We start from the raw sequence: 27,893 nt of genomic DNA, 5'->3' as shown, positions 1-27,893 counted from the left end.
TGACGGCGTAAATAAAGGCTAAGTGGTAAAAATGTCTGCCGCCCCGCTGCTGTTCATGAACTCTCTGTGCCAAATGCTTGACACTGCTTGCGCAAGAAGGGTTCTTTTAAAAATGACCCCATTTGCATGAAAAAGCACATGGCTTCAGGGTGGCAGGCAGGAAGGGAGGGGTGTTGGGTCTGGAGGACACAGACGGAGACTCTTGGACCAATGCACTGGGATCGCTGGCTCTTTCCCAGTCAGGACACCAGAGACACTGCTGGATATGATCTGCTCTGACTCTGAGGTACCGCACGAGGATCCTGGGCTGGATTTGGTTTCTGCTGTCTCGTTTATGAAGTGCTGCTGCTCCCAAACTAGTGAAAAAGTCCTTGCAGTGTTCTGGAGATCTGGTTTGTTTCTACAGCTGAGAAAAGAGCAACGATGAGCCGTGTGAGAGCTTGTTCCAGACTCTCTGAAAGGCAGCTGCCAAAGCCCGTCTGGCTTGCCCCCCCCTGCCTTTTCTAAAGCTGCTTTTGGCTGCTACGGTCAGTTACGAGCTTTAGACATTGGATTCAGGGAAAATATATTTTTCCAGGTGAACTGAGAGTGGAAACCTGCTCAGAGATGACTCAAGCCTTGCTTGCTGGATTCGTACTCTTCCTGCTGAAGGTAATAACTTTCTCACTGCCTATATCACATAAAAAGTAGCTTTGCAGGACCAGCATGAAAACATTGATGACTTCATATTGTAAACATTGATCCAAAGGCAGATGAGTGAAATCAGACTTCTTTCCTGCAGGTGGTGTGTGAAAGTGAGCCAACGCATGCTGGGACGGACAGAGCGGAGGACTCTCATGGTGAGCATGAAGCCTTTTTGTGGCCAGTCTTCATTCTTAGCTCATTTCTCTGCTCAGGTCTTCAAAGGTGTGTTACATGAAACCTATTTATTTTACTCCTGATGTGTAACATGTCTTGTAGTCCACCTAACACCACAGTGGGCTCTCCAGCTGGTCAATGACTCGCTGACCTTCTCCAGAGCCGACAGCTTCTGCAGATCCCAGTTCAGCTCCCTTCTCCCGCCGGACCAGTCAGACGACCAGGAGCAAGCGGTGGAGCTCCTACGACAGATAGGACTCCGCTCCCCAGTCTGGGTCGGGGATCCCAGCAGAGCAGCCTCCAAGCCTGTGGCCGTCTCCAGGCAGTGTGGGTGGAATCAGTGGATTTGTTGTTTTTTTTTCCTTTTTTTAAATTACAAAACTAAAATTTCTTCGTTTCTCCTGTTTAGACTTGCAGTTTTCCGCTCTGAACTTCCCACAGGAGTCCCGTGAAGGCTATGCTCATGTCAACATGTCCTTACCTGCCCTGTCAACCATCAGTGTGTGTGTTCGCGTTCAGTGGGACCCAGAGTGGAACGAGGTGTCCACCATCTTCTCTTATGCTGCACCTGTCTTTACCAATGAGTTTCAGCTGCGAGGCCACGTGGACGTGCAGGGTCGCATCCTCCTGGCACTCATCATTCACGGAAAGCATCTTCCATACAAGGCTTCTTTCCCAAACGACGGCGAATGGCATCATGTCTGTGTGGCGTGGCGTCGGAGCGGCAAACAGTGGGCTATCTATGTGGACGGGGACCAGAAAGACATGGGCTCAGGCACCGACACGTACAGGGACATCTATGGGGACGGGATCCTGATCCTGGGTCAGGACCAGGACTCATTTGGCGGGAATTTCACAGAGCCCTTTTTTGGAAACATTACAGACTTGAATGTTTGGAACACGTATTTTGAAGCAAGACATGTTCGTGGCCTGAGCTCATGTTCATCCATAACCCAGGACCTGCTGTTCAGCTGGAATCTGGATCTGATAAGCTGCCACCATGTGGTCCAAAAGGTGCAGGCTCTTCTGTTCTGCCCAGGTAATGTCCCACCGCCTCACTAGAAGCCTTCAGAGTGCACGTGAAACACGAGTGAACACAACAGATTTATCTTTTGTCACAAATCCTTTATTATAACATTCTCCTGACCCAAAGCACAAACCATTCCTGAATTTAAGGCATTTGATGACTGCCTCAAGTCTCTGGATTAAATTAGATGATGTATTCTTCATTCAGTCATTCCTGAGCTTGTGTTTTCCTGCTTCCTCATATGTTTGCTAATAATTTGGCTCTGCATTATGTTCTGTGAGCTGCCTTGCAGTGTGCACGTACTCATCCATGATCATTTTCAGCTTAAAGCTCAAAAAGGTTTAAATAAGTAGCGTTACTTTTTATCCAAAAACACCATTGGTGAATAAGTGAAATCTTATGGAGCTTGGCCTCAAACGGAGTTTACGGTCTGGCTTTTTGTTTAAACTCAAATGGAATAGAGAGCTTGATCAGGTTCCTTAATAATACCCTTTTACCACAGAGGGATGATCAGTAAGAGAATTTTCTGGGATAGAAATTAAAAATAAATTAAAAGCACATCCATATATATATATATATATATATATATATATATATATATATATATATATATATATATATATATATATATATATATATATATATATATATATATATATATATATATATATACATACGTATATATATATATATATATATATATATATATATATATATATATATATATATATATATATATATATATATATATACGGCTGTGCTCATATGTCTTCATCCCCTTTCATTAAAGAAAAGGCTGAATTTACAACAGTCACTCAAATAACTGGAGACTTAAAAAAGGAACAATAAATAAAATTTGCAAAAATATAATTTAGTAATATAAGACACTGTTTTTTCATTTAATTGAGTTGAAGAAATAAAAACAAACAAACAAATGGGTCCTGGACAAATTAGAGACTTTTCTGTTGAACAGTGGGACAAAATACCTGTCAACAGGTGCAGAAGTCTGACTGAGAGGAACAGAAAACACCTGACTGGAGTGGAAACATTAAAGGATTCTTCAACTAAATATTACTTTATGACTGATGTAATATGTAATAAATTCTTATTTATTTGCTTTTAAAAAAAAATATTTCCATTGAAACAGAATTAGAAAATAATGTCATTATTTTCAAAAATGTTTTATTTATTGTTACTTTAGTCAATTTCAAGCAGAAACATGCCAAACATTTGAATTCAAAGTTTGAAAATAATGGATTTAAAGTAATGGGAGGTGGTTAAAATAAGCAAGTGACAGATGACCAGTGGTTAAACGTGTTTGGTAAAGAAGGTAAAGGTGGGAACGACGAAGATAAATACTGCAAAAAACGAACAGCTAAATGTCTGATGGAGCTGACTGGAACAAAAGGAATAAACATCATGTCTGATAGTTAAAACTAAGTTTGAAACTGTTTTAATGATAAAACATGTGACTGGTTAACATTTCATGGGATATAAATGGACATTTGGTTGTGTTACTTCTAAATCTTTTACAGATAGTACATGTCACATAAAACGGTGTCACTGCCAGTACTATGTCAGAAAACACAGTGACTGGGTTCTTCTATGAATTCCTGGGTTTACGGTGCTTCTAGAAACAGCAGGGAAGGATGAAGGAGAGACTGAATCAGGTGGAGGTGGGTGGGGGAACTAGCTAACCCCCCATCCTCCTACATTTTAATTTCCTTTACATGATCCATGCAAAAGGAGTTAAAGTGGTTTTATTTTCTTCTCTTTCTTATTTTTAAAATCATCTTAATATTAAAATAGTGTCCACTTTATGCCCCTGAAAGCATCCTTTCAAACCAAACACACACATTTTGCCCATATTTTCGCATTAAAGTTGCCTTTCTGCTCTTCTGTTTTCCTGTGCGAGCAGGAGTGCACCAGCAGGTGGCGCTGCAGGGCTGCAGGACCCTGCAGGCTTGGTCAGATCAGCAGCCACCACTGGGCCTGACAGATTGTTCTGATCTGTTGCCATTTATCTGCAGGAGCAGCAGAGGTCAGTCTCACATCATCCCAAGATCACAGTTTCTGAGGTTTCTGAGACAAACACCAAACCTGGATCCACAACATCTAGTTTCTGCTTTAAAACCCAATCCTGGGTTTCCAGGCCAAGAATGCCTTAGTTGTCAGTAGATTAAAGGAGGCAAATCCTTCAGAGTGCTTTTAGAGAAATGTTTTAGTTGTGTTATCTCAAGAGGAACTCTGTAACTGCGTTTACATTTCTCTCTGTCAGAAGAATAAAAACAAGCGTATCACACAATTAAAAAAAAAAAAAGAAACTATTCATCTATGAGAGCATTTTTCCTGTCCTTCACTCCGAGTTCCTCCTTTGTTTTACTGGTTTATTTATAGCCAGGCTTAAGCATCAGCAGGAAGTAGTTTATTGTTACCTGATATGTGCAAGGACGTTCTCCATCACAGACACGATCAGCTTTTACAAAGCAATTGTTCAGAAGCTGATAGAAAGATTTGAAGCGAGGGAACCGGACCTTAGTTTTGTGTCAGCATTAAGATCAGTTGTAAGACAGGAAACTATTTTATCCTGACGTTCAGTGTTCAGCGTAGGATGCTTCAGCAGCACCCCGGTAGAATGGATGTGGTTTTCTCTAATCCTGCTTTCTGCTGCAGAGCGATACGTGATGATGAAGCAGATGAGTGAATCTCAGAGCACTCAGCCTTCTGCCTTTATGAACCAGCTGATGAAGCTTTCCAACACCAGCCAGGTAGACGTCTCCGTTCAGCAGAACTCTGCCTCCATTTAAAGTTTTCTTTTTCTTTTCCATCAGTCGGGAGTGTGTGTTGTAAGAATGTTGATTCACATTCACAATGAAAAATATCCAAATAAAAGGCTTAATCATGAACATTTCTATATGGATGCTCATGGAATATTAACTTTAGCCAAATGTATCATATTTGATACAGTTTCTGAGACATTTCCCATCACTGCATGGTAGAAACTTTACTTCCAGGGTTGGGAGCAAAGTTTCTACCATGTTACACGGTAATAAAGGACAAAAATACCCACACACACACACACACACACACACACACACACACATACAGGGTCAAATAAAGACTTAACTATAACTTTTTGCTGACTTACATTTAGGCAATCAGAGTATAAAAATTGTTTCAATAATTGTGTTAATTGGTTATAGGCCTCTAGAATAATTTATTATAATTCACTATATTTCAGAGAAAATATTAAACAAATATCAACAAAAGTATATTTCATAATATCTTGATAAAATACTGACTGTGTTTAAAACAAATGAATAAATTGATACTGACTGTTGCTGTCCTGAATCGTGTGCATTGTTTTTGTCCACACTCAGCCGTTATTGGGGCAACAGCCGGGGGGTGTTAGGGGCCTTGCCCAGGCCTCGGTCCTGCTAAACGTCTCTGCCCAGGCCCTGGAAGACACACAGCAGGACGGGCTGCAGCCTGCAGACATGGTGTCCCTCATCCAGCTGCTCTCTGTGGCCGCTGATGTTCCCTCACAGCCGCCCGCCCGGCCTGAAAACGGCAGCCAGGAAAACATCCAGCAGCTCAGTCAGGACTTCATCAGCGTGGCCGACAGCGTCATCAGCGAAGACAACACCCTCAAGTGGCAAGCCATCAAGGAGGTAGAACATGATGTTCACACAGGTTGCTGAGCTTTGCTCAGGAACTTCAAATGGGTGTATTCTTTCATTTTGTTCCTTATTTTATTTATTTATTTATTATTTCTTCCTTATTCTTTGTTCCTTATTCCTTATTCTTTATTTTTTATTCCTTATTATTTATTTTTTTATTCTTTATTCCTTAGTCTTTATTTATTGATTATTTCTTCCTTATTATTTCTTCCTTATTCTTTGTTCCTTATTCCTTATTCTTTATTTTTTATTCCTTATTATTTATTTTTATATTCTTTATTCCTTATTCTTTATTTATTTATTATTTCTTCCTTATTATTTCTTTCTTATTCCTTATTCTTTATATTTTATTCCTTATTATTTATTTTTATATTCTTTATTCCTTATTCTTTATTTATTTATTATTTCTTCCCTATTATTTTTTCCTTATTCCTTATTCTTTTTTTCCCCTTATTTATTTTTTTATTCTTTATTCCTTAGTCTTTATTCTTTACTCCTGATTCTTTATTCTTTATTCCTTATTCTTTATTTATTTATTATTTCTTCCTTATTCCTTGTTCTTTATTTTTTATTCCTTATTCCTTATTTATATATTATGTTTTCCTTATTGTTTGTTCCTTATTTCTTATTCTTGATGTTTTATTCCTTATTCTTTATTTATTTATTTCTTCCTCATTCTTTGTTCCTTATTCCTTATTCTTTTATCCTTACTCTTTATTCTGTAATTTTTTTATTCTTTATTCCTTATTATTTTTTCCTTATTCTTTATTATTCATGCTTTTTTCCTTATTCTTTATTCTTTGTTGTTTATTCCTTATGCTTTATTCCATATTTCTTTTCTTTATTCTTTATTTCTTATTCTTCAGTCTTTATTCCTTATTCTTTAATCTTTTTTCCTTATTTTTTATTCTTATTCTTTTTTCTTTTTTCCTTAATCTTTAGTCCTTCTTTATTCTTTATTCTTCATTCCTTATTCTTTATTCTGTATTCCCTATTCTTTAGTCTTTTTTTTTTCTTTATGCTTTATTGTTTATTCTTTATTCCTTATTTCTTATTTTCATTCCTTAATACTTAACCTTTATGATTTATTCTTTATTCTGTTGTTATTGTTATTATATAAACATATTTAAAAGAGGCCTTCATACCAGTGTTTCCAGCAGACTAATATCTCACTAGACTTAAGTGCAGACCGGGTGAACAGCCTTATAATCCCATTACAAGATCTATCGAGTCGACAGATAATTTAGACATCAGTCATCCAACAAACCATGGAATGTGACAAGCCGTGTGTTACAGAAAAGTTCCCCAGCACTTTACCATCATGGTTTTCCCAGTCGAATATGCAGACAATCATTATATGCAACCTGAGGTTTACAGATAGTGGTCTGTAAGAAAGTTACAAAAGGCCCTAAAATGATGAACTTTAACCTTCTCTGGACTCTGGTGTGTCTGTGTACACAAGCTCCACAGGCAGCAGGTTAACAGCAGAATGGGTCTCCAGCATTAAACCCAATTCTATTGATGCTTTACATAGTCACATGGTGACATACAGAAATGTACCAATGTTTTTCATGTTTTAAGTCATAAAACATAAAACTGTTAATCAACAGTCCACGGTTTGGACCTCAGCTGTGGCTTTTCTATGTGAAAGCGCCTCAGACTCCTACGGTGGACTGGCGACCTGTCCAGGCTGTACCCTGTCCGTCTCTCGCCCAAGGCTGCTGGGATAGGCCCCAAGCGGTTCGGATAACGAATGAATGAATGAATGAATGAGTGCCTCAGACTCCATGAGAATGAAATGATAACTTTAAGAGAGTAAAAAATTTAGCAAAATACGCCCACCTTCATGACACAGAGACCTCCTATTAATGAGTCGACTGAGATCTAAATTCTTAGTCTTCAGTACCTTGGTATTCAGCCAGTACTACAACATTGTACCTCTGTGTGTAACTGAATTCATGATGTCCTCGTCAGCTGATCCACTGCCTGCAAAGAATAAACTAACTAAGGGAAAAGTAGACGCAGTGGCTCTTTAACTCATGGTACAGTCTTAAAATCAGTCATCATGTCTTACTGTACTGAATGCAGATGCTTCAATACAGGCCAAAAGGGCTCCTTCGATTATTTAACGGGAATGTGAGATACAATGTAAACTGGAGTTATACTAAACTCTCCATAGAAACACTGCAGGAGAGAATATTTCATTGTATGAAACATAGCATTCCTGATGTGAAAGATCAACTTTAGATTTCATTTCTGTGGCAGAGTTATGATAAAAGTCAGGGTTTTTCTGCATTTGTTTGTGGCATATAGGTGGCTCCTTTTTGCTCTGTGTAATTACATGGCTGGGGAGAAGGAGCAGTGGTGCAGGAGGAGCACTCAGAAGGAGAAGGTAGAACCACTGATGCATGTTTTATTCCTGAAAATGGAGGATTGTTCTTGTGGTGGTGCACGTTTCTTTTCTTTTTATTTATAAACCACTAGAGGACAGTGTGCTTCTGTAGATGTAGAGCCGATAACTCCAAAGTCTGTCCAGTTCTTCAGGTTTTTCCACAGAGACACATCTACCCCTCTTTGCAGCTGCCACATTGCATTTTTCTCATTTTTGGTGGAGTCTGTTTTCACATCTGTCTGTGCAGTATTGATGTGCAGCGTCTATAGGTCGGCACGACGACTGCCCTTATGTGAAGAGCTGTTTCTCTCAACACTTTGCCTCTCTTCTGCCCCCCACCACCCCCTCAGCCTCTGCCTCTCAGCGCTCCAAGGCCACCTTGGTGCAGACTCAATGGATGAGAGGCACTTTGAAAAACGGCGGCTGTACTCATCCACAAACCTCCCTCGCTCTGCTCCCAGCTCTGTCTCCAAGGCTCAGCTCTCAGACGGGAACACTGAAATCAGAATGCAGAGTTTCAGAGCAGACAATGACAAAATCTATGAGCCCTGCGTTATCGGCCTATCTGCTGAGCTTTGTGTGTCCTCCCCAGCTAAACCGTGTACCCTCGCAAACTGTTAACTGCACTGAAAGCATTTTCTTTTTGTGTGGCATTGAATGATCATTTTGAAGTGTCCTTAGTTGTGATGAGTTTGTGGCGCAGGGCAGAGTGGGTGAGTGCTGCCACTGCTGCTAACACACTGGCGCTCTGTGTGTTTTAGGTGGTGAACGGCCCCATGGATGTTGTCAAGAGTATTGACCGGATGGTGACCCGCTTAAGTCCTCACTTGATGGCAGAGACCGATCACCTGACCATCCGCAGTCCCAACATCAGTGAGTTGCACAGAAATGTAGGGAAAATCTAGAAGAGATATTTTCTTATAAAGAGGTGACACATTTCATCCAGGCTCTGGATCCATCAGCCTCACAAATGCATTCATGGAACAGCTGACCTTCGACAAAGAAACCATCCCAAACTAATAATTATTAAGTATTATTTCAGAATCATGCAGTTATTTCAGAGGTGCTAAGCTAATGACATCTGGATTCTGAATGTAAAACTGCAGTAAGTACAGTTTATACTGTTTGACAACTAGCTACAGTTCCAATTACCCCCGCTAAGGTGGAGGTCATGTTTTCCATGGCGTTGGTCTGTATGATAGCTAAATTACTCAAGATTTTGATGGATTTTTGGGACAACTGATCAGATTTTGGGGGTGATCCGGATCACCGACAGGATTCAGGAATTTTTATTCGTTACAGGTGCAAACATCAGAAAGCATCAGCGAGCTTTGTCACATCCGGCTACATCGCTAAATGTGACGCTACTGGATCGTCAGTGTCAATCTTCAAAGAATTTTTCTTTGATTTTTGTTGAGTTTCTTTTAAATATGCTGAAAAGTTGTGTTGGCTGCCGTAAACATAGTTGTTCCACGGTAACAAGCTTTGATGGTTGTCCGTGTTGCCTCTAGCTAGCTAGCTAACTCGGATCTCCTCTGTCCCATTCCTAACTGGTGACAATTCACTAAACGCAAACCTGGCACAGTTTCCTTCAGTTTCTTTTATAAAAGCATAAACCTGCTGTTGTTGTAACTGACTCAGACTGACTGTCGCCATCTTTAAAACCTCAAATAAATACAGAGACAAAATTATGATAATCAGTACTTTTAAAATATTTTACTCAGACCTCAGGGACACGAGTTCTTGATATTGAGAAGAAAGACAAGAAAGAAGTTTTATTGTCTTGATTGTTTAAAAACTATTGCTTAAATCACTCAGAACCCCAAACCACGACAAATGTATTGCTTGAGATCACATGATCCAGTGCCAGTCTGGTTTTCGCTCTGGAGCTCAGTCCCCGACAGCCCCGCCAAGTTTAAGCCCTGCTTGCACAGGACGTACGCTCATCCATTCATTCGCCAACATTGAGTAGAAGCACAATCAGGAGGTCCTAATCAGGTTTCCACTTTTGGCACTGGTTGGCACGTTGGTATGGTTGTGCTGGAGACATGTCACACTGGTTTTATCCAGCAAGAGACTTCGGGTGGTTGTTGTATTTGGTTCTGCATTGGTCTCCACAAGCATCCAATGGCACACGCTCAGTATCAGAGCCAAACAATCCTGGTAGAAGGGAAGCAGATTGGTAGAGATCCTACCTTGTGGTCGTAGTGACTCATTACTACAGGTGCTTGTTAAACTGAGATGTTCACATCGTTTCCATCCCTGGTCAGAGTGTTTGATATGAAGCCTCAGTAGTTTTTCAGAAGAAACTTCAAGGTAAGAGTGAAGGCCAATATGCCAAGACCATGATAGTGTAATGCAGGGATCCTCAATCCAGGTCCTCAAGGACCGTTGTCCTGCAGGTTTTCTAAGTGTCCCAGCCGCAACACACCTGATTCAAATCAATATGTATTTAGCAGACATATGCAGAACTTATCTGAGTCTGGTGTGTTCCAGCAGGGACTCTAAGAAAACCTGCAGGACACTGGACCTTGAGGACCAGGGTTGGGGATCCCTGGTGTAATGCATAACTTCTTTCAACAATATTAAGGCTTGTCTGGGTTTTTAAATAAAGATATTAAGGGTCTTTTTATGCATTGTGATTGTACAACAGACTTTAGTGACTTTAACAATTAAACCTAAGGAACTGCTGGTTTTCCTAAAGGTCATGTGACAAACAGAAATATCTGCTGATGCCAGACAAGCTGCTAACTTCTAAGCAAGCTTGTTTATGTGTGTGTAGATGAGAACCGGCTCAGCTGGTCAGTATGTTTCACTTTGACCTCTTATCTGAAACTTAGCATTAAATGCTTAAAAGAATGCAGCTGCCATCATGCAGTTTTCTAGACGCTGCACAGACACCAGGGCAAATCTTGCATCTGTAACGTACAGACCAATAGTTAAAATTTAATTTTGCTTTAAAGCAAAATGTCTGTTTTTAGCATATTTTAAGCACATAGTAATATTGCTGAAGCTTCTACACCGGAACACTCAAATAAAACATGACCTTGTTTATATCTCAGATACCAACGGCTTTGATAAAACTGCTGTAAGCAAGGCCTTTACAGAGAGAATGTATCATTTAAAGTGGAACTATTATGTGCATTTCAGGCTAATTTATTTTTATTTCTGAGACCAGAAGGGCTGGGATTGATGGAGTTATTGTCACAAATCTCTTTATTTATTTCAGACCGACCCTCTCCGTAGGCTGTCAGATCAGTCTGCGGGCAAAACGAGTGGATTGAGACTCTTCCGCATTAAGCCCCGCCTCCCGCCACTGCACTACATCGGGAGCGCCTAAAAGCACCTGCTTTCTCCGTCATTGTAACATCTCATAAACAGAAGGATTAGGTTCATATGAACTCAATAAAAAAACTAAATACAATGTCAACACATAGCATACAGCCCTACATGTTGGAACCTGAATCAGAGCCTGAAAACGAAGTGGAAAACAGCAACCCACAGCAACGAATGCAGCAGGATGTCTCTCTTTGGTAAACTCACCAGCCATCGTTGGAAATAACTTTATCCCACGTTTTCCACCCGCCTGATGTATTTGTACATGCCCTTGTTAACCAGTAGAAGGTAACCAATCACCGAACCTTATCCCCCGGGACGTCACAAGGATTTCCAAGTAGAAAAAACTCTCTAAAACGACACGTTTTTCGTCGCCATGGAAACCAAACGGAGAGAGTGCTGGAACTCAAACCTGCGTTTAGGTGATAAAAAACAGTGTCGTTCACATGTCTGATGAGGATTCAACACTGTAACACTGTAGAAAGCTCAGAAAACTTAAAATACCAAAATAGCAGCCCTTTAAAAACAGATTTGGAGCAAAAACTGGCTGAGGGGAATGTAATGCAAACTGGAAAAAAGAAATAAAAAGGAAAGCCAAGTCAACTTTATTCATAAAGCACTTTCTGACAGCGACTGCTAAACAAAGTGCTAAACATAAAATAAATAAAATGTTAAAACAGAAAATAATAAAATAGAATACAACATAATAAAAGCAGTAAAAACAATACTAGCAATAGAAACAAACTCATTCTTGGTAAAAATGAAAATAGTTGGGTCTCAAGAAGGGATTTAAAACTTGACAGTGATGAACACAGTCTGACCTGCAGTGTCAAAGAGTTCCACAGAGCTGGTCCCACCACAGAAAAGCACCAGTCCCCTCTGAGCTTCGTCCACGTTCTCAGGACCTCCAGGAAGAAGCTGATCTGCTGACCAGAGGTTTATTTGTGCAGCACATTTCATGGACAGAACAATTCAAGCCTGGAAGAATTCAGGTGTCCACCTCATGGATAGAACAGTCAGCCTCCAGTCAAAGCTTGGAGGACTTTTTATTCACACATTTCTCACTTCTTTTATCCCAACCAGGTAAAATACCACATATGGTGAAAATGTCAACATCTAAACTTGTGAAATCCCCACGTCGCTATAGATGCATAAATATTAAGCTTTAGAGTGCAGTATCTTCCGAATCCAGGAGCTGTTTTAGCCAATTGGAAAGTCTTGATTTTATATGTTTTAACTGAAATGTCCAGTTTTCTCCACTTTCATGCAGTTGTGCCGCGTCAGAGCCTTTACATTTTGCACAGTTGTTTGTATCCCTGTATGCTGTGAATGCCTAAGTAGGAAGTAAGCACAGGAATTTCGTACATGGGCTGGTTTGTCAGTCTTTGTGTGTGTCCCTGTGTGGGTCCTGAGATGAACTGGCAACCTGTCCAGTGTATGTTCCACCTCTCGCCTGCCAGCAGCTGGGATAGGCTCCAAAACCTTCCTGAGACTTCACTGATACAAGTAGGTACCGCCATCTGATGGATGGATAAATAGATGGATGGTTGCAGTCCGGGCACCAGGACATGCCAACAGGGTGGACGATCAATCACTTATTGATCATTTATCAGGTGAATTTATAAGAGGCCAAATCCTAACTCAATATTTCATCATTCAACCCATTTCAAAGCAGATTAGGTATGGACTCCATATCAGCAAATTAATGCAAAAAAAAAAAAAAATAATAATAATAATGATAATGATAGTAAATAAATAAAACTAAACTTGACCTGAAACCAGATCCAGCTGATATCAGCTGTGACTGACAGATTTAAAAGAAAATTAAACATTAAATTTCATGATGAAATCTCACGAAATCTCAACCAAAAATCAGACTTATGTATAAATTACATGACAGACTGAGACCGAGATCAGTTTGGAACCTAAAGATTTCATGATGTTATGAGATATATTCCGCATCATGGATCATTTTTCACCCAGAACGTCACAGATGCTCAGCGCAGATGTTTCCATCATGATCCTTCAGCTCAACAGACGTCTACATCAGAGGAACCAACATGTGCACGTCTACAAATTCATGTTAGAGAAAGTCTGCTGGAGCTCAGTCAGACTGATCCTGGTTTATAATGTCCAAGTTCAACTCTGTAAAACATCAAGGAAACATCTGCAGCAGATAGAAAACTAAAACACTGTCAGTAAAAATGTAACAGTGACTTACAGCACTGGGATGACTCAGACGAGCAGAGCGCATACCTGTGGTTGCTATGGTTACTATGGCGCTTGGTCTGGTCACACTGCTGGAATCATCCGAGCTGCTGGAAGTGGACAGCTTCTCGCCATGTGACACCCGACACGTGTTCATTTCTTCATGTTGTTGTTGAACTACTTTCTGTTACCGCGGCACTGGTGATTACATAGATTTAATGTACAAACAGAAAACATTCAGAAAAACATTTAATGTTCTCTGTGTTTGTTGTTTATTCTTGATTTTTATATAAATTTGAGGTTATTGTTTTAGGGACTGCCACCTTGTTGTGTTCTGGAGTTTGATGTTCTGCCCAGCTTTTGGTGTTTGTAATAAGTTTAACTCAGGAGTGTCCAAAGTTGGTCCTCAAGGGCCGCTGTCATGCAGGTTTTCCATGTATCACTGCTCCAACACACCTGACTTCCATTAAATGGATCCAACAGCAAATGAAGTTCTGCTGATTAGTTTGAGTCAGGTGTGTTGGAGCAGGGATACATGGAAAACCTGCCGGATTATGACCCCAGAGGACCGGAGCTGGGCATCCCTGGCCTAACTACTTCAGCTTAGTTTAATATTTTGGTTTATTGTTATTTGACTGGCTAATGAGACATTTGTTATGATGTTGGTTTTTAAAAGTTTGATGATTAACATTTGTAATTTTTTTCTTATTTTAATGTATCTATAATTTTTATATTCCGTTTGCCTACTGAGGGATTGCCACTGTATTGTGGTTGAGGGGTTTGAGTGCTTCGGTGACCCTAAGAGCGATACCAGCAGGAGCTTTAGTTTCTGGTGGGACGCCCAAGCTGGGCAGGTCCTGGGTTAGGGGCCTGACAAAGTACAACAGTCCTGTTAAGAAAACACATTAATGACAACAAAAAGAGCATGATGATGTGCACGCATGATGTCCCACATTTCTGCCTGCCTCCTCATGTATGTTTTCATAGAGTCGGCTTTAATACAACTTAAAATAAAATAGCTACTTTCAGGATAGGAGGGCCTGGTTTCTAATTAGGCAGGCCTTGCCTACTGGGTCCACCCGTAGCCTGGATGGATGGATCTGGTCCTGACTGTGCAAAGATAAAACATGACTTTGCAGCTATGAGGTTGCTGCAAAGGAAAGCATGGCGTTGTGTTACTGTTGCAGACCCGTCTCAGTGGTGTGGGAACGAGACTGAAAACCTGGTAAATTTCAGTGATGTCAGCTGCTGATTTTTTAAAACCATTCATTTATTCATCCATTCAGGTCTCAGAATTGTTATTGTAAAGTGTTCTTTGCCATTCACTTTCTCAGACTGTTGTGTCTGCTACTGAGGCACACTGGCAAATGGGAAAACAGCATCCCTAAATCCTCAGTTTATATGTGTTTATGTGAAAAGGTCCAGTTTTTTTTCTCTTTGTATGCAGGGAAGTTGTAAGAAAAACATCAGCTAGATTCCTGAAAGAGTTTGAAAGAATCCTTTGGCTTCTTGTAATTCAGCAGAAGTGTTCTAACGTTACCATGGTAATTGTATTTATCAATATTAGCAGATATTTGTACCGTTGCCATTGTTTGAATAGTTTCGTTATGAAAAACGACAGATGAAAAGCGAGGAGAAAGTAGACATGAACATACTTCATTTGTGTGAATATCATTATTGAGGAGATGGGGGCAAATATTTTTCCAGTAAATCATTTATTAACTCAGTGATGAGATATTATGTATTTTCTTCATGACTTATGCATATTAATGAAAAATGAACTTTAGCTCTGTAAAGATGCTCTTTGTTGATTTTCTTTTCAGAACTGGAGGTGCAGCAACAGAGGCTGCAGGAAGAGTCCATAGTGCCAAGCTTCTGTGGGCCTGAGACAGAAAAACTCACTAATCTAGATTGTATTTCAGTCCCGCGTCAGAAAATACAAGATCTCCATAACAACGGTAGGAGATTTCTGCAAAAACCAATTATCTTCCTCCTCATGCTCTTTCAGCATCCGTTTATTCAGAGTTAAGTTTTGCAAGTGAATGCAGAGGACAATGCAATAATGGCGGGCTTAGGAATGTGCAGCATGCATTCATCCCACTTACTATACAATACATTTTTCATGTTAGTGTTTTCTTTGACTGTCTAATTCAATCTGGCTGTTGTGTTGAATGTGCAGGCTTCTATAAGCTCACCTTGGTCAACACGTGGTATGGATCTCTAAGGCCTCTTTTCAACCCAGAGGAGAACATCAGCATGGTTCCCACTGTCACTGATGGCAGTCAGAGGTAAAATCTGGGCAGAAATGTGACTTTAAATATTGTGCTGTCGGAAATGATTTTGTGGACCTTAAAAGTGTTGAAGTATGCTTTTGTTGCTGAGCTTTATTAAATGTATATTTTACCCACTCCTTTTGGACTAGAAATGTACACATAGCAAGCCAATTGGAACATCTTGAGGGTGTCCTTACTTCTCTCCATTTGTTTGTTATATTTGTTTCAAGGTCCCTCTGCTTTGAAAGGGAATTTTGATTTTGTATTTTGTTGAAGTGTCTGAAATAATGTATAAAAAAGTAAATCAATTCAAATAAAAAATTATCACATTACAATGACCTACATTTAAATTACCCACATTTTTTAAAGCAAACATGCTAGCAACTCTGATGCTAACCTCGCATAAAGGCCAGTTTCTACTCCGTGTGAGGTCAGTTACACCATAACCGTTGTATGCTCTGCGGAAGTGCACCCAAGCAACGCAAATAGGAGTTAAATGATTTCTTTGTGACTAAAACTTTTACATTAATAAATCTAAATAAACACCTGATGTCCTTCTTTCTTTTCTTTGCTGAAAACAGAACTTCCATTCGCACAGCAGCTGCCGCTAGCTAGAGGGGTGCTAGCCAGAAGTATAGCTTAGCTCTTTGCTTATAACGAGTGGCAGCAGAGACAGCCAATCACATCAATGAGAAACAAAAGTGCAGAGCCAATCATAACAGCTGAAATGTGTTCCAAGGCGCTAGCTTTTGAAGCAGTAGTGTTGCAGATAACAACAGATCCGTTAGCTGTTTTTTCGTGATGGACAGGGATATGGAAAACTCAGTTGCTGTCACACAAACTTGTGCCTATTACTTTTACTTCTTGATGGCTAATTTACTCTAAAAAATGTCTCTTTATTCAAGGCATTAACAAAAATTCAATGACATCTAGTGGTAAATAAAATAAAGTGCAATTGAGACGTAGTTTCCTTAATCAGCTCCCATTGATTTTGATGTCACCGCATCTTTGTTTGGAAGTGTAAATAATAACAATTTTTACTTCATTAATCCTAATTTGGAAATGCGGCTCTCCATTTGACCCGTCTCTAGATGTTCTACAGAGCAGTAAGCTACTATGTTTCAGCAGCCAGGGAGGAGTGGGGATGGGTTAAAGGTCTTGCTTAAGTGGTTCTCCAGACCCAAGCCTCTAACCACCTCTAACCACTGGGCTACCACTCCCCTCTGCCCCCTAACTGTACCTCCATATAGACCTCACTTACTTATTTTGTGTTTTGAAACATTCAAATGGGGTCATTGTGATTTCTAAATGTGAATAGTGCAAATTTACATTATATGAATTTTGGGAAAACAAAAGTTGCCAAATGATTGGCTTGAGAAATCAGACGGTTTCTACTGCTTTGGCCATCATCAGTTGTTTCAAGCGTTAGTGGTCATCAGGGCTTCACGAGCTATGCTGCTTGCTTTAGCGCTTTAGGGAAGTTTATCACTACTGCTACAGACTAGATAATCTGACATTAGCAGATACAGGCAATAGTCACAGATTTAATTGAAGTTTTTCCATGGAAATACCTTTGTGTTGTACCTTTGACTTGGTTTTTGGTCAACATGCTTTTCTCTTTTTTTTCAACCAGGTATCTCGGCACTGTTCTGGGTTCTTCCGTTATTTCCACCACAGTACTGGGAGATGACCAGCCAGTTAGCATGGCAGTGCACTTCCAGCTCCAGCACCGACTTGAGGTCAGCATAGCCTATATTTATACTCTCTAAGATGACCCCATGAATCCAAAATGTTATGTTGTTCGCTATCATACTTCTCATACATCCTACACTGTAAACAGGTTTCTTTTGGGACCATCTATGATCCAGTGTGTGCCTTCTGGGACTTTGACCTCACGTAAGTTCAGATGATTTTAAAAAGCATTGGATAACATTTCAAATAGGTAAAGTATGTTGCAAAACATTTTCATTCATGACCTTCCTTTGAGTATGCAGATCTGTAAACATGGGTTGTTTGTGTGTTATTAGTCCAGAAGCTGGTGGGTGGTGGAACACCAAAGGCTGTGAGGTGGTGTCAAAACATTATGGCTACACTGTGTGCTACTGCAACCACACCACCAATTTTGCTTTGCTGCTGCAGGTTTATGAAGCTCAGGTAACATTTCTAAGTCCCACGTTCATTGTGGACTTTGTGTAGACTCTCATCAGCAGTTAGTTATAAAGTATCCGCTCTTTGTTTGTGTTTGTGTGTTAGAGGAGCCCAGAGAACGAAAAAGCTCTGCAGGTGCTGACGTTCATTGGCTGTGGAGTGTCTCTGTGTGGCCTCCTCTTCACCTTCATCCTCTTCATCGCTGTGGGGTGAGTCACAAACACCACAGAGTGCAAGCTGAAAGCACCAAGGGTGAAACACGATTTTAAAAAAAGATCTCTGCCAGATTAACATCAATAAATAAAAAAAAAAAAAGGGAATACAAAAAAGGAAAAACAGATGCTCTGTAGGTGTGTGAGCATCACCACTGAGGAAGATATGTTCATAAAATCTTCAGAACTACTGTTGAAACCTTCACTCACATTATTATGTTCTGTATTTTCTTACACACCAATCTCTGTGCAGCGTCCCTAAATCAGACCGGACCACCGTCCATAAGAACCTGATAGTTGCGCTGGCCATTGCTGAGCTGCTGCTGATGTGTAGTGACTGGGCATCTGAAAATGAGGTGAGTGCTCAAAACATAAGAAAACAACAAAGAAATGTGACAACCTTCTCCAGAAAGCAAAAGCAAATGCTCAAAACCCAAAGTATCTATGGTTCACCTCACAAAAACTCAACCAATTTAGAGTAACAGTCTTCAGTCTGACAATAAATGGTATGTGTCCATTTTGCCACAACGGGTAGCCAAGGGACTAAGAAACAAGGGGCTGCAGGGTTGTTGATAGATAATTTGTCAAATGTTGTGAGCTGTAAGTTTATTTTCTCTTATGAGAGCAATGTTGTGACCAGAAAATAGAAATCATTTGATCAGTAACACAAACATGCCACTTGTCCTGCAGCCTAAAGGCTAAAGATAACAAAAGGATATCTAGAGATGTAGAAAGTAGAAGTAGAGAGTAGAAGTCCTGTCTGGCAGCTCTTTCCAACCAGTCACTAAACCAGGTGGATTTAATCAGCTCAGCTCTACTACAGGTAGATGAGACTGTTAGGAAAACACCTGTTCTAAATGCACAGCTAGATCCAAAAACATGGCATAACTTCTACTTTATATTTACATCTACTTCTACTTTATACAGCTCTGATGATATCAAGTATCTGATGAAGACAGAAAATGATGAATATTTGCAGAAGTTTAAAGCTACTTCTTTTCCAGTGTGGATTGTCAGTTATTAAAAGCAGATTCTGTCAGACGAAGCAGAGTTTACATCAATGCTCTGATGTCTAACGCAAACAGCAAAACATCGAGATTTCCAGATAAAATGCCCTTATCAGTCATTTCAGACCGTTTCCTTATGACGCTCTGTGAAGGACAGTGGTGTAAATATGGGAGGCCAGTGTGGCGCAGAGAGGACATTCTTAACCAAATACTGTGACTGCATGGTGAACAGATTCATGGACAAGAGGAGCAATAACGTCCTCTGCAGGAAGACTGCAGGCGAGACCAGGCGACAGGACTGCTGTTGGTTCTTTGCTCTGCAGTGGAGCTGGAGCTTCACACGGAGGACAGTAAATTACCGTGTTCGTCTCACTAGAACACACACTTACACACACGCCTGTGATAACTGGTCACAATACAGAGACGTCGGAAGTCTTCAAAAAGCTCCACAGAAAGACATATTGGTTGTTTCAGGGTGAAGCTTGTGGAGCTTAATGTCGTATGCTTTATTTCACCATGGAGATGTCACCGCTTTCTCCAACCAGACGTAGTTACAACCGTCTCCATCATGTTTCTCCAACCAGACGTAGTTACAACCGTCTCCATCCTGTTTCACCAACCAGACGTAGTTACAACCGTCTCCATCCTGTTTCACCAACCAGACGTAGTTACAACCGTCTCCATCCTGTTTCACCAACCAGACGTAGTTACAACCGTCTCCATCCTGTTTCACCAACCAGACGTAGTTACAACCGTCTCCATCCTGTTTCACCAACCAGACGTAGTTACAACCGTCTCCATCCTGTTTCACCAACCAGACGTAGTTACAACCGTCTCCATCATGTTTCACCAACCAGACGTAGTTACAACCGTCTCCATCATGTTTCTCCAACCAGACGTAGTTACAACCGTCTCCATCATGTTTCACCAACCAGACGTAGTTACAACCGTCTCCATCCTGTTTCACCAACCAGACGTAGTTACAACCGTCTCCATCCTGTTTCACCAACCAGACGTAGTTACAACCGTCTCCATCCTGTTTCACCAACCAGACGTAGTTACAACCGTCTCCATCCTGTTTCACCAACCAGACGTAGTTACAACCGTCTCCATCATGTTTCACCAACCAGACGTAGTTACAACCGTCTCCATCATGTTTCACCAACCAGACGTAGTTACAACCGTCTCCATCTTGTTTCTCCAACCAGACGTAGTTACAACCGTCTCCATCCTGTTTCTCCAATCAGACGTAGTTACAACCGTCTCCATCCTGTTTCACCAACCAGACGTAGTTACAACCGTCTCCATCCTGTTTCACCAACCAGACGTAGTTACAACCGTCTCCATCCTGTTTCACCAACCAGACGTAGTTACAACCGTCTCCATCCTGTTTCACCAACCAGACGTAGTTACAACCGTCTCCATCCTGTTTCACCAACCAGACGTAGTTACAACCGTCTCCATCCTGTTTCTCCAACCAGACGTAGTTACAACCGTCTCCATCCTGTTTCACCAACCAGACGTAGTTACAACCGTCTCCATCCTGTTTCACCAACCAGACGTAGTTACAACCGTCTCCATCCTGTTTCACCAACCAGACGTAGTTACAACCGTCTCCATCCTGTTTCACCAACCAGACGTAGTTACAACCGTCTCCATCCTGTTTCACCAACCAGACGTAGTTACAACCGTCTCCATCCTGTTTCACCAACCAGACGTAGTTACAACCGTCTCCATCCTGTTTCTCCAACCAGACGTAGTTACAACCGTCTCCATCCTGTTTCACCAACCAGACGTAGTTACAACCGTCTCCATCCTGTTTCACCAACCAGACGTAGTTACAACCGTCTCCATCCTGTTTCACCAACCAGACGTAGTTACAACCGTCTCCATCCTGTTTCACCAACCAGACTTAGTTACAACCGTCTCCATCCTGTTTCACCAACCAGACGTAGTTACAACCGTCTCCATCCTGTTTCACCAACCAGACGTAGTTACAACCGTCTCCATCCTGTTTCACCAACCAGACGTAGTTACAACCGTCTCCATCCTGTTTCACCAACCAGACTTAGTTACAACCGTCTCCATCCTGTTTCACCAACCAGACGTAGTTACAACCGTCTCCATCCTGTTTCACCAACCAGACGTAGTTACAACCGTCTCCATCCTGTTTCACCAACCAGACGTAGTTACAACCGTCTCCATCCTGTTTCACCAACCAGACGTAGTTACAACCGTCTCCATCCTGTTTCTCCAACCAGACGTAGTTACAACCGTCTCCATCCTGTTTCACCAACCAGACGTAGTTACAACAGTCTCCATCATGTTTCTCCAACCAGACGTAGTTACAACCGTCTCCATCCTGTTTCACCAACCAGACGTAGTTACAACCGTCTCCATCCTGTTTCACCAACCAGACGTAGTTACAACCGTCTCCATCCTGTTTCACCAACCAGACGCAGTTACAACCGTCTCCATCCTGTTTCACCAACCAGACGTAGTTACAACCGTCTCCATCATGTTTCACCAACCAGACGTAGTTACAACCGTCTCCATCCTGTTTCACCAACCAGACGTAGTTACAACCGTCTCCATCCTGTTTCACCAACCAGACGTAGTTACAACCGTCTCCATCATGTTTCACCAACCAGACGTAGTTACAACCGTCTCCATCTTGTTTCTCCAACCAGACGTAGTTACAACCGTCTCCATCCTGTATCACCAACCAGACGTAGTTACAACCGTCTCCATCCTGTTTCACCAACCAGACGTAGTTACAACCGTCTCCATCCTGTTTCACCAACCAGACGTAGTTACAACCGTCTCCATCCTGTTTCACCAACCAGACGTAGTTACAACCGTCTCAATCCTGTTTCACCAACCAGACGTAGTTACAACCGTCTCCATCCTGTTTCACCAACCAGACGTAGTTACAACCGTCTCCATCCTGTTTCTCCAACCAGACGTAGTTACAACCGTCTCCATCCTGTTTCACCAACCAGACGTAGTTACAACCGTCTCCATCCTGTTTCACCAACCAGACGTAGTTACAACCGTCTCCATCCTGTTTCACCAACCAGACGTAGTTACAACCGTCTCCATCCTGTTTCACCAACCAGACTTAGTTACAACCGTCTCCATCCTGTTTCACCAACCAGACGTAGTTACAACCGTCTCCATCCTGTTTCACCAACCAGACGTAGTTACAACCGTCTCCATCATGTTTCACCAACCAGACGTAGTTACAACCGTCTCCATCCTGTTTCACCAACCAGACGTAGTTACAACCGTCTCCATCCTGTTTCACCAACCAGACTTAGTTACAACCGTCTCCATCCTGTTTCACCAACCAGACGTAGTTACAACCGTCTCCATCCTGTTTCACCAACCAGACGTAGTTACAACCGTCTCCATCCTGTTTCACCAACCAGACTTAGTTACAACCGTCTCCATCCTGTTTCACCAACCAGACGTAGTTACAACCGTCTCCATCCTGTTTCACCAACCAGACGTAGTTACAACCGTCTCCATCCTGTTTCACCAACCAGACGTAGTTACAACCGTCTCCATCCTGTTTCACCAACCAGACGTAGTTACAACCGTCTCCATCCTGTTTCACCAACCAGACTTAGTTACAACCGTCTCCATCCTGTTTCACCAACCAGACGTAGTTACAACCGTCTCCATCCTGTTTCACCAACCAGACGTAGTTACAACCGTCTCCATCCTGTTTCACCAACCAGACGTAGTTACAACCGTCTCCATCCTGTTTCACCAACCAGACGTAGTTACAACCGTCTCCATCCTGTTTCACCAACCAGACTTAGTTACAACCGTCTCCATCCTGTTTCACCAACCAGACGTAGTTACAACCGTCTCCATCCTGTTTCACCAACCAGACGTAGTTACAACCGTCTCCATCCTGTTTCACCAACCAGACGTAGTTACAACCGTCTCCATCCTGTTTCACCAACCAGACTTAGTTACAACCGTCTCCATCCTGTTTCACCAACCAGACATAGTTACAACCGTCTCCATCCTGTTTCACCAACCAGACGTAGTTACAACCGTCTCCATCCTGTTTCACCAACCAGACGTAGTTACAACCGTCTCCATCCTGTTTCACCAACCAGACTTAGTTACAACCGTCTCCATCCTGTTTCACCAACCAGACGTAGTTACAACCGTCTCCATCCTGTTTCACCAACCAGACGTAGTTACAACCGTCTCCATCCTGTTTCACCAACCAGACGTAGTTACAACCGTCTCCATCCTGTTTCACCAACCAGACGTAGTTACAACCGTCTCCATCCTGTTTCACCAACCAGACGTAGTTACAACCGTCTCCATCCTGTTTCTCCAACCAGACGTAGTTGCAACCGTCTCCATCCTGTTTCACCAACCAGACGTAGTTACAACCGTCTCCATCCTGTTTCACCAACCAGACGTAGTTACAACCGTCTCCATCCTGTTTCTCCAACCAGACGTAGTTACAACCCTCTCCATCCTGTTTCACCAACCAGACGTAGTTACAACCGTCTCCATCCTGTTTCTCCAACCAGACGTAGTTACAACCCTCTCCATCCTGTTTCACCAACCAGACGTAGTTACAACCGTCTCCATCCTGTTTCTCCAACCAGACGTAGTTACAACCGTCTCCATCCTGTTTCACCAACCAGACGTAGTTGCAACCGTCTCCATCCTGTTTCACCAACCAGACGTAGTTACAACCGTCTCCATCCTGTTTCACCAACCAGACGTAGTTACAACCGTCTCCGTCCTGTTTCACCAACCAGACGTAGTTACAACCGTCTCCGTCCTGTTTCTCCAACCAGACGTAGCTACAACCGTCTCCATCCTGTTTAACCAAACAGACGTAGTTACAACCGTCTCCATCCTGTTTCACCAACCAGACGTACTTACAACCGTCTCCGTCCTGTTTCACCAACCAGACGTAGTTACAACCGTCTCCATCCTGTTTCACCAACCAGACGTAGTTGCAACCGTCTCCATCCTGTTTCACCAACCAGACGTAGTTACAACCGTCTCCATCCTGTTTCACCAACCAGACGTAGTTACAACCGTCTCCATCCTGTTTCACCAACCAGACGTAGTTACAACCGTCTCCATCCTGTTTCACCAACCAGACGTAGTTACAACCGTCTCCGTCCTGTTTCTCCAACCAGACGTAGTTACAACCGTCTCCGTCCTGTTTCACCAACCAGACGTAGTTACAACCGTCTCCGTCCTGTTTCACCAACCAGACGTAGTTACAACCGTCTCCGTCCTGTTTCACCAACCAGACGTAGTTACAACCGTCTCCATCCTGTTTCACCAACCAGACGTAGTTACAACCGTCTCCGTCCTGTTTCACCAACCAGACGTAGTTACAACCGTCTCCATCCTGTTTCACCAACCAGACGTAGTTGCAACCGTCTCCATCCTGTTTCACCAACCAGACGTAGTTACAACCGTCTCCGTCCTGTTTCACCAACCAGACGTAGTTGCAACCGTCTCCATCCTGTTTCACCAACCAGACGTAGTTACAACCGTCTCCGTCCTGTTTCACCAACCAGACTTAGTTACAACCGTCTCCATCCTGTTTCACCAACCAGACGTAGTTACAACCGTCTCCATCCTGTTTCACCAACCAGACGTAGTTACAACCGTCTCCATCCTGTTTCACCAACCAGACGTAGTTACAACCGTCTCCATCCTGTTTCACCAACCAGACTTAGTTACAACCGTCTCCATCCTGTTTCACCAACCAGACGTAGTTACAACCGTCTCCATCCTGTTTCACCAACCAGACGTAGTTACAACCGTCTCCATCCTGTTTCACCAACCAGACGTAGTTACAACCGTCTCCATCCTGTTTCACCAACCAGACGTAGTTACAACCGTCTCCATCCTGTTTCTCCAACCAGACGTAGTTACAACCGTCTCCATCCTGTTTCACCAACCAGACGTAGTTACAACCGTCTCCATCATGTTTCTCCAACCAGACGTAGTTACAACCGTCTCCATCCTGTTTCACCAACCAGACGTAGTTACAACCGTCTTCATCCTGTTTCACCAACCAGACGTAGTTACAACCGTCTCCATCCTGTTTCACCAACCAGACGTAGTTACAACCGTCTCCATCCTGTTTCACCAACCAGACGCAGTTACAACCGTCTCCATCCTGTTTCACCAACCAGACGTAGTTACAACCGTCTCCATCCTGTTTCACCAACCAGACGTAGTTACAACCGTCTCCATCCTGTTTCACCAACCAGACGTAGTTACAACCGTCTCCATCCTGTTTCACCAACCAGACGTAGTTACAACCGTCTCCATCATGTTTCACCAACCAGACGTAGTTACAACCGTCTCCATCATGTTTCACCAACCAGACGTAGTTACAACCGTCTCCATCTTGTTTCTCCAACCAGACGTAGTTACAACCGTCTCCATCCTGTATCACCAACCAGACGTAGTTACAACCGTCTCCATCCTGTTTCACCAACCAGACGTAGTTACAACCGTCTCCATCCTGTTTCACCAACCAGACGTAGTTACAACCGTCTCCATCCTGTTTCACCAACCAGACGTAGTTACAACCGTCTCCATCCTGTTTCACCAACCAGACGTAGTTACAACCGTCTCCATCCTGTTTCACCAACCAGACGTAGTTACAACCGTCTCCATCCTGTTTCTCCAACCAGACGTAGTTACAACCGTCTCCATCCTGTTTCACCAACCAGACGTAGTTACAACCGTCTCCATCCTGTTTCACCAACCAGACGTAGTTACAACCGTCTCCATCCTGTTTCACCAACCAGACGTAGTTACAACCGTCTCCATCCTGTTTCACCAACCAGACTTAGTTACAACCGTCTCCATCCTGTTTCACCAACCAGACGTAGTTACAACCGTCTCCATCCTGTTTCACCAACCAGACGTAGTTACAACCGTCTCCATCATGTTTCACCAACCAGACGTAGTTACAACCGTCTCCATCCTGTTTCACCAACCAGACGTAGTTACAACCGTCTCCATCCTGTTTCACCAACCAGACTTAGTTACAACCATCTCCATCCTGTTTCACCAACCAGACGTAGTTACAACCGTCTCCATCCTGTTTCACCAACCAGACGTAGTTACAACCGTCTCCATCCTGTTTCACCAACCAGACTTAGTTACAACCGTCTCCATCCTGTTTCACCAACCAGACGTAGTTACAACCGTCTCCATCCTGTTTCACCAACCAGACGTAGTTACAACCGTCTCCATCCTGTTTCACCAACCAGACTTAGTTACAACCGTCTCCATCCTGTTTCACCAACCAGACGTAGTTACAACCGTCTCCATCCTGTTTCACCAACCAGACGTAGTTACAACCGTCTCCATCCTGTTTCACCAACCAGACGTAGTTACAACCGTCTCCATCCTGTTTCACCAACCAGACGTAGTTACAACCGTCTCCATCCTGTTTCACCAACCAGACGTAGTTACAACCGTCTCCATCATGTTTCACCAACCAGACGTAGTTACAACCGTCTCCATCCTGTTTCACCAACCAGACGTAGTTACAACCGTCTCCATCCTGTTTCACCAACCAGACGTAGTTACAACCGTCTCCATCCTGTTTCACCAACCAGACTTAGTTACAACCGTCTCCATCCTGTTTCACCAACCAGACGTAGTTACAACCGTCTCCATCCTGTTTCACCAACCAGACGTAGTTACAACCGTCTCCATCCTGTTTCACCAACCAGACGTAGTTACAACCGTCTCCATCCTGTTTCACCAACCAGACTTAGTTACAACCGTCTCCATCCTGTTTCACCAACCAGACGTAGTTACAACCGTCTCCATCCTGTTTCACCAACCAGACGTAGTTACAACCGTCTCCATCCTGTTTCACCAACCAGACGTAGTTACAACCGTCTCCATCCTGTTTCACCAACCAGACGTAGTTACAACCGTCTCCATCCTGTTTCACCAACCAGACTTAGTTACAACCGTCTCCATCCTGTTTCACCAACCAGACGTAGTTACAACCGTCTCCATCCTGTTTCACCAACCAGACGTAGTTACAACCGTCTCCATCCTGTTTCACCAACCAGACGTAGTTACACCGTCTCCATCCTGTTTCACCAACCAGACGTAGTTACAACCGTCTCCATCCTGTTTCACCAACCAGACTTAGTTACAACCGTCTCCATCCTGTTTCACCAACCAGACGTAGTTACAACCGTCTCCATCCTGTTTCACCAACCAGACGTAGTTACAACCGTCTCCATCCTGTTTCACCAGCCAGACGTAGTTACAACCGTCTCCATCCTGTTTCACCAACCAGACGTAGTTACAACCGTCTCCATCCTGTTTCACCAACCAGACGTAGTTACAACCGTCTCCATCCTGTTTCTCCAACCAGACGTAGTTGCAACCGTCTCCATCCTGTTTCACCAACCAGACGTAGTTACAACCGTCTCCATCCTGTTTCACCAACCAGACGTAGTTACAACCGTCTCCATCCTGTTTCTCCAACCAGACGTAGTTACAACCCTCTCCATCCTGTTTCACCAACCAGACGTAGTTACAACCGTCTCCATCCTGTTTCTCCAACCAGACGTAGTTACAACCCTCTCCATCCTGTTTCACCAACCAGACGTAGTTACAACCGTCTCCATCCTGTTTCTCCAACCAGACGTAGTTACAACCGTCTCCATCCTGTTTCACCAACCAGACGTAGTTGCAACCGTCT

General features: G+C 42.6%; 1 protein-coding gene across 1 annotated transcript in view; it reads left to right on the top strand.

The window, feature by feature from the left end:
* Nucleotides 1–606: 606 nt before the first annotated feature.
* Nucleotides 607–27,893, top strand: part of adgrd2 (adhesion G protein-coupled receptor D2) — a gene marked incomplete at both ends in the record, with an annotated part of 66,569 nt that continues 39,282 nt past the window's right edge. Inside the window, 15 exons of the mRNA XM_079251734.1 lie at nucleotides 607–651; nucleotides 782–896; nucleotides 961–1,185; nucleotides 1,268–1,897; nucleotides 3,804–3,926; nucleotides 4,559–4,653; nucleotides 5,266–5,556; nucleotides 8,719–8,830; nucleotides 15,325–15,459; nucleotides 15,681–15,789; nucleotides 17,408–17,513; nucleotides 17,615–17,670; nucleotides 17,802–17,928; nucleotides 18,028–18,131; nucleotides 18,388–18,490. Coding sequence (XP_079107860.1) covers nucleotides 607–651; nucleotides 782–896; nucleotides 961–1,185; nucleotides 1,268–1,897; nucleotides 3,804–3,926; nucleotides 4,559–4,653; nucleotides 5,266–5,556; nucleotides 8,719–8,830; nucleotides 15,325–15,459; nucleotides 15,681–15,789; nucleotides 17,408–17,513; nucleotides 17,615–17,670; nucleotides 17,802–17,928; nucleotides 18,028–18,131; nucleotides 18,388–18,490 — 2,376 coding nt within the window. The remainder of the gene's footprint in view (nucleotides 652–781; nucleotides 897–960; nucleotides 1,186–1,267; nucleotides 1,898–3,803; nucleotides 3,927–4,558; nucleotides 4,654–5,265; nucleotides 5,557–8,718; nucleotides 8,831–15,324; nucleotides 15,460–15,680; nucleotides 15,790–17,407; nucleotides 17,514–17,614; nucleotides 17,671–17,801; nucleotides 17,929–18,027; nucleotides 18,132–18,387; nucleotides 18,491–27,893) is intronic.

Source organism: Telmatherina bonti, assembly GCF_933228915.1.
Source record: "Telmatherina bonti genome assembly, chromosome: 13".
In the NCBI taxonomy this organism is placed as follows: Eukaryota; Metazoa; Chordata; class Actinopteri; order Atheriniformes; family Telmatherinidae; genus Telmatherina; species Telmatherina bonti.
This window is presented reverse-complemented; position numbering and strand designations above follow the sequence as displayed.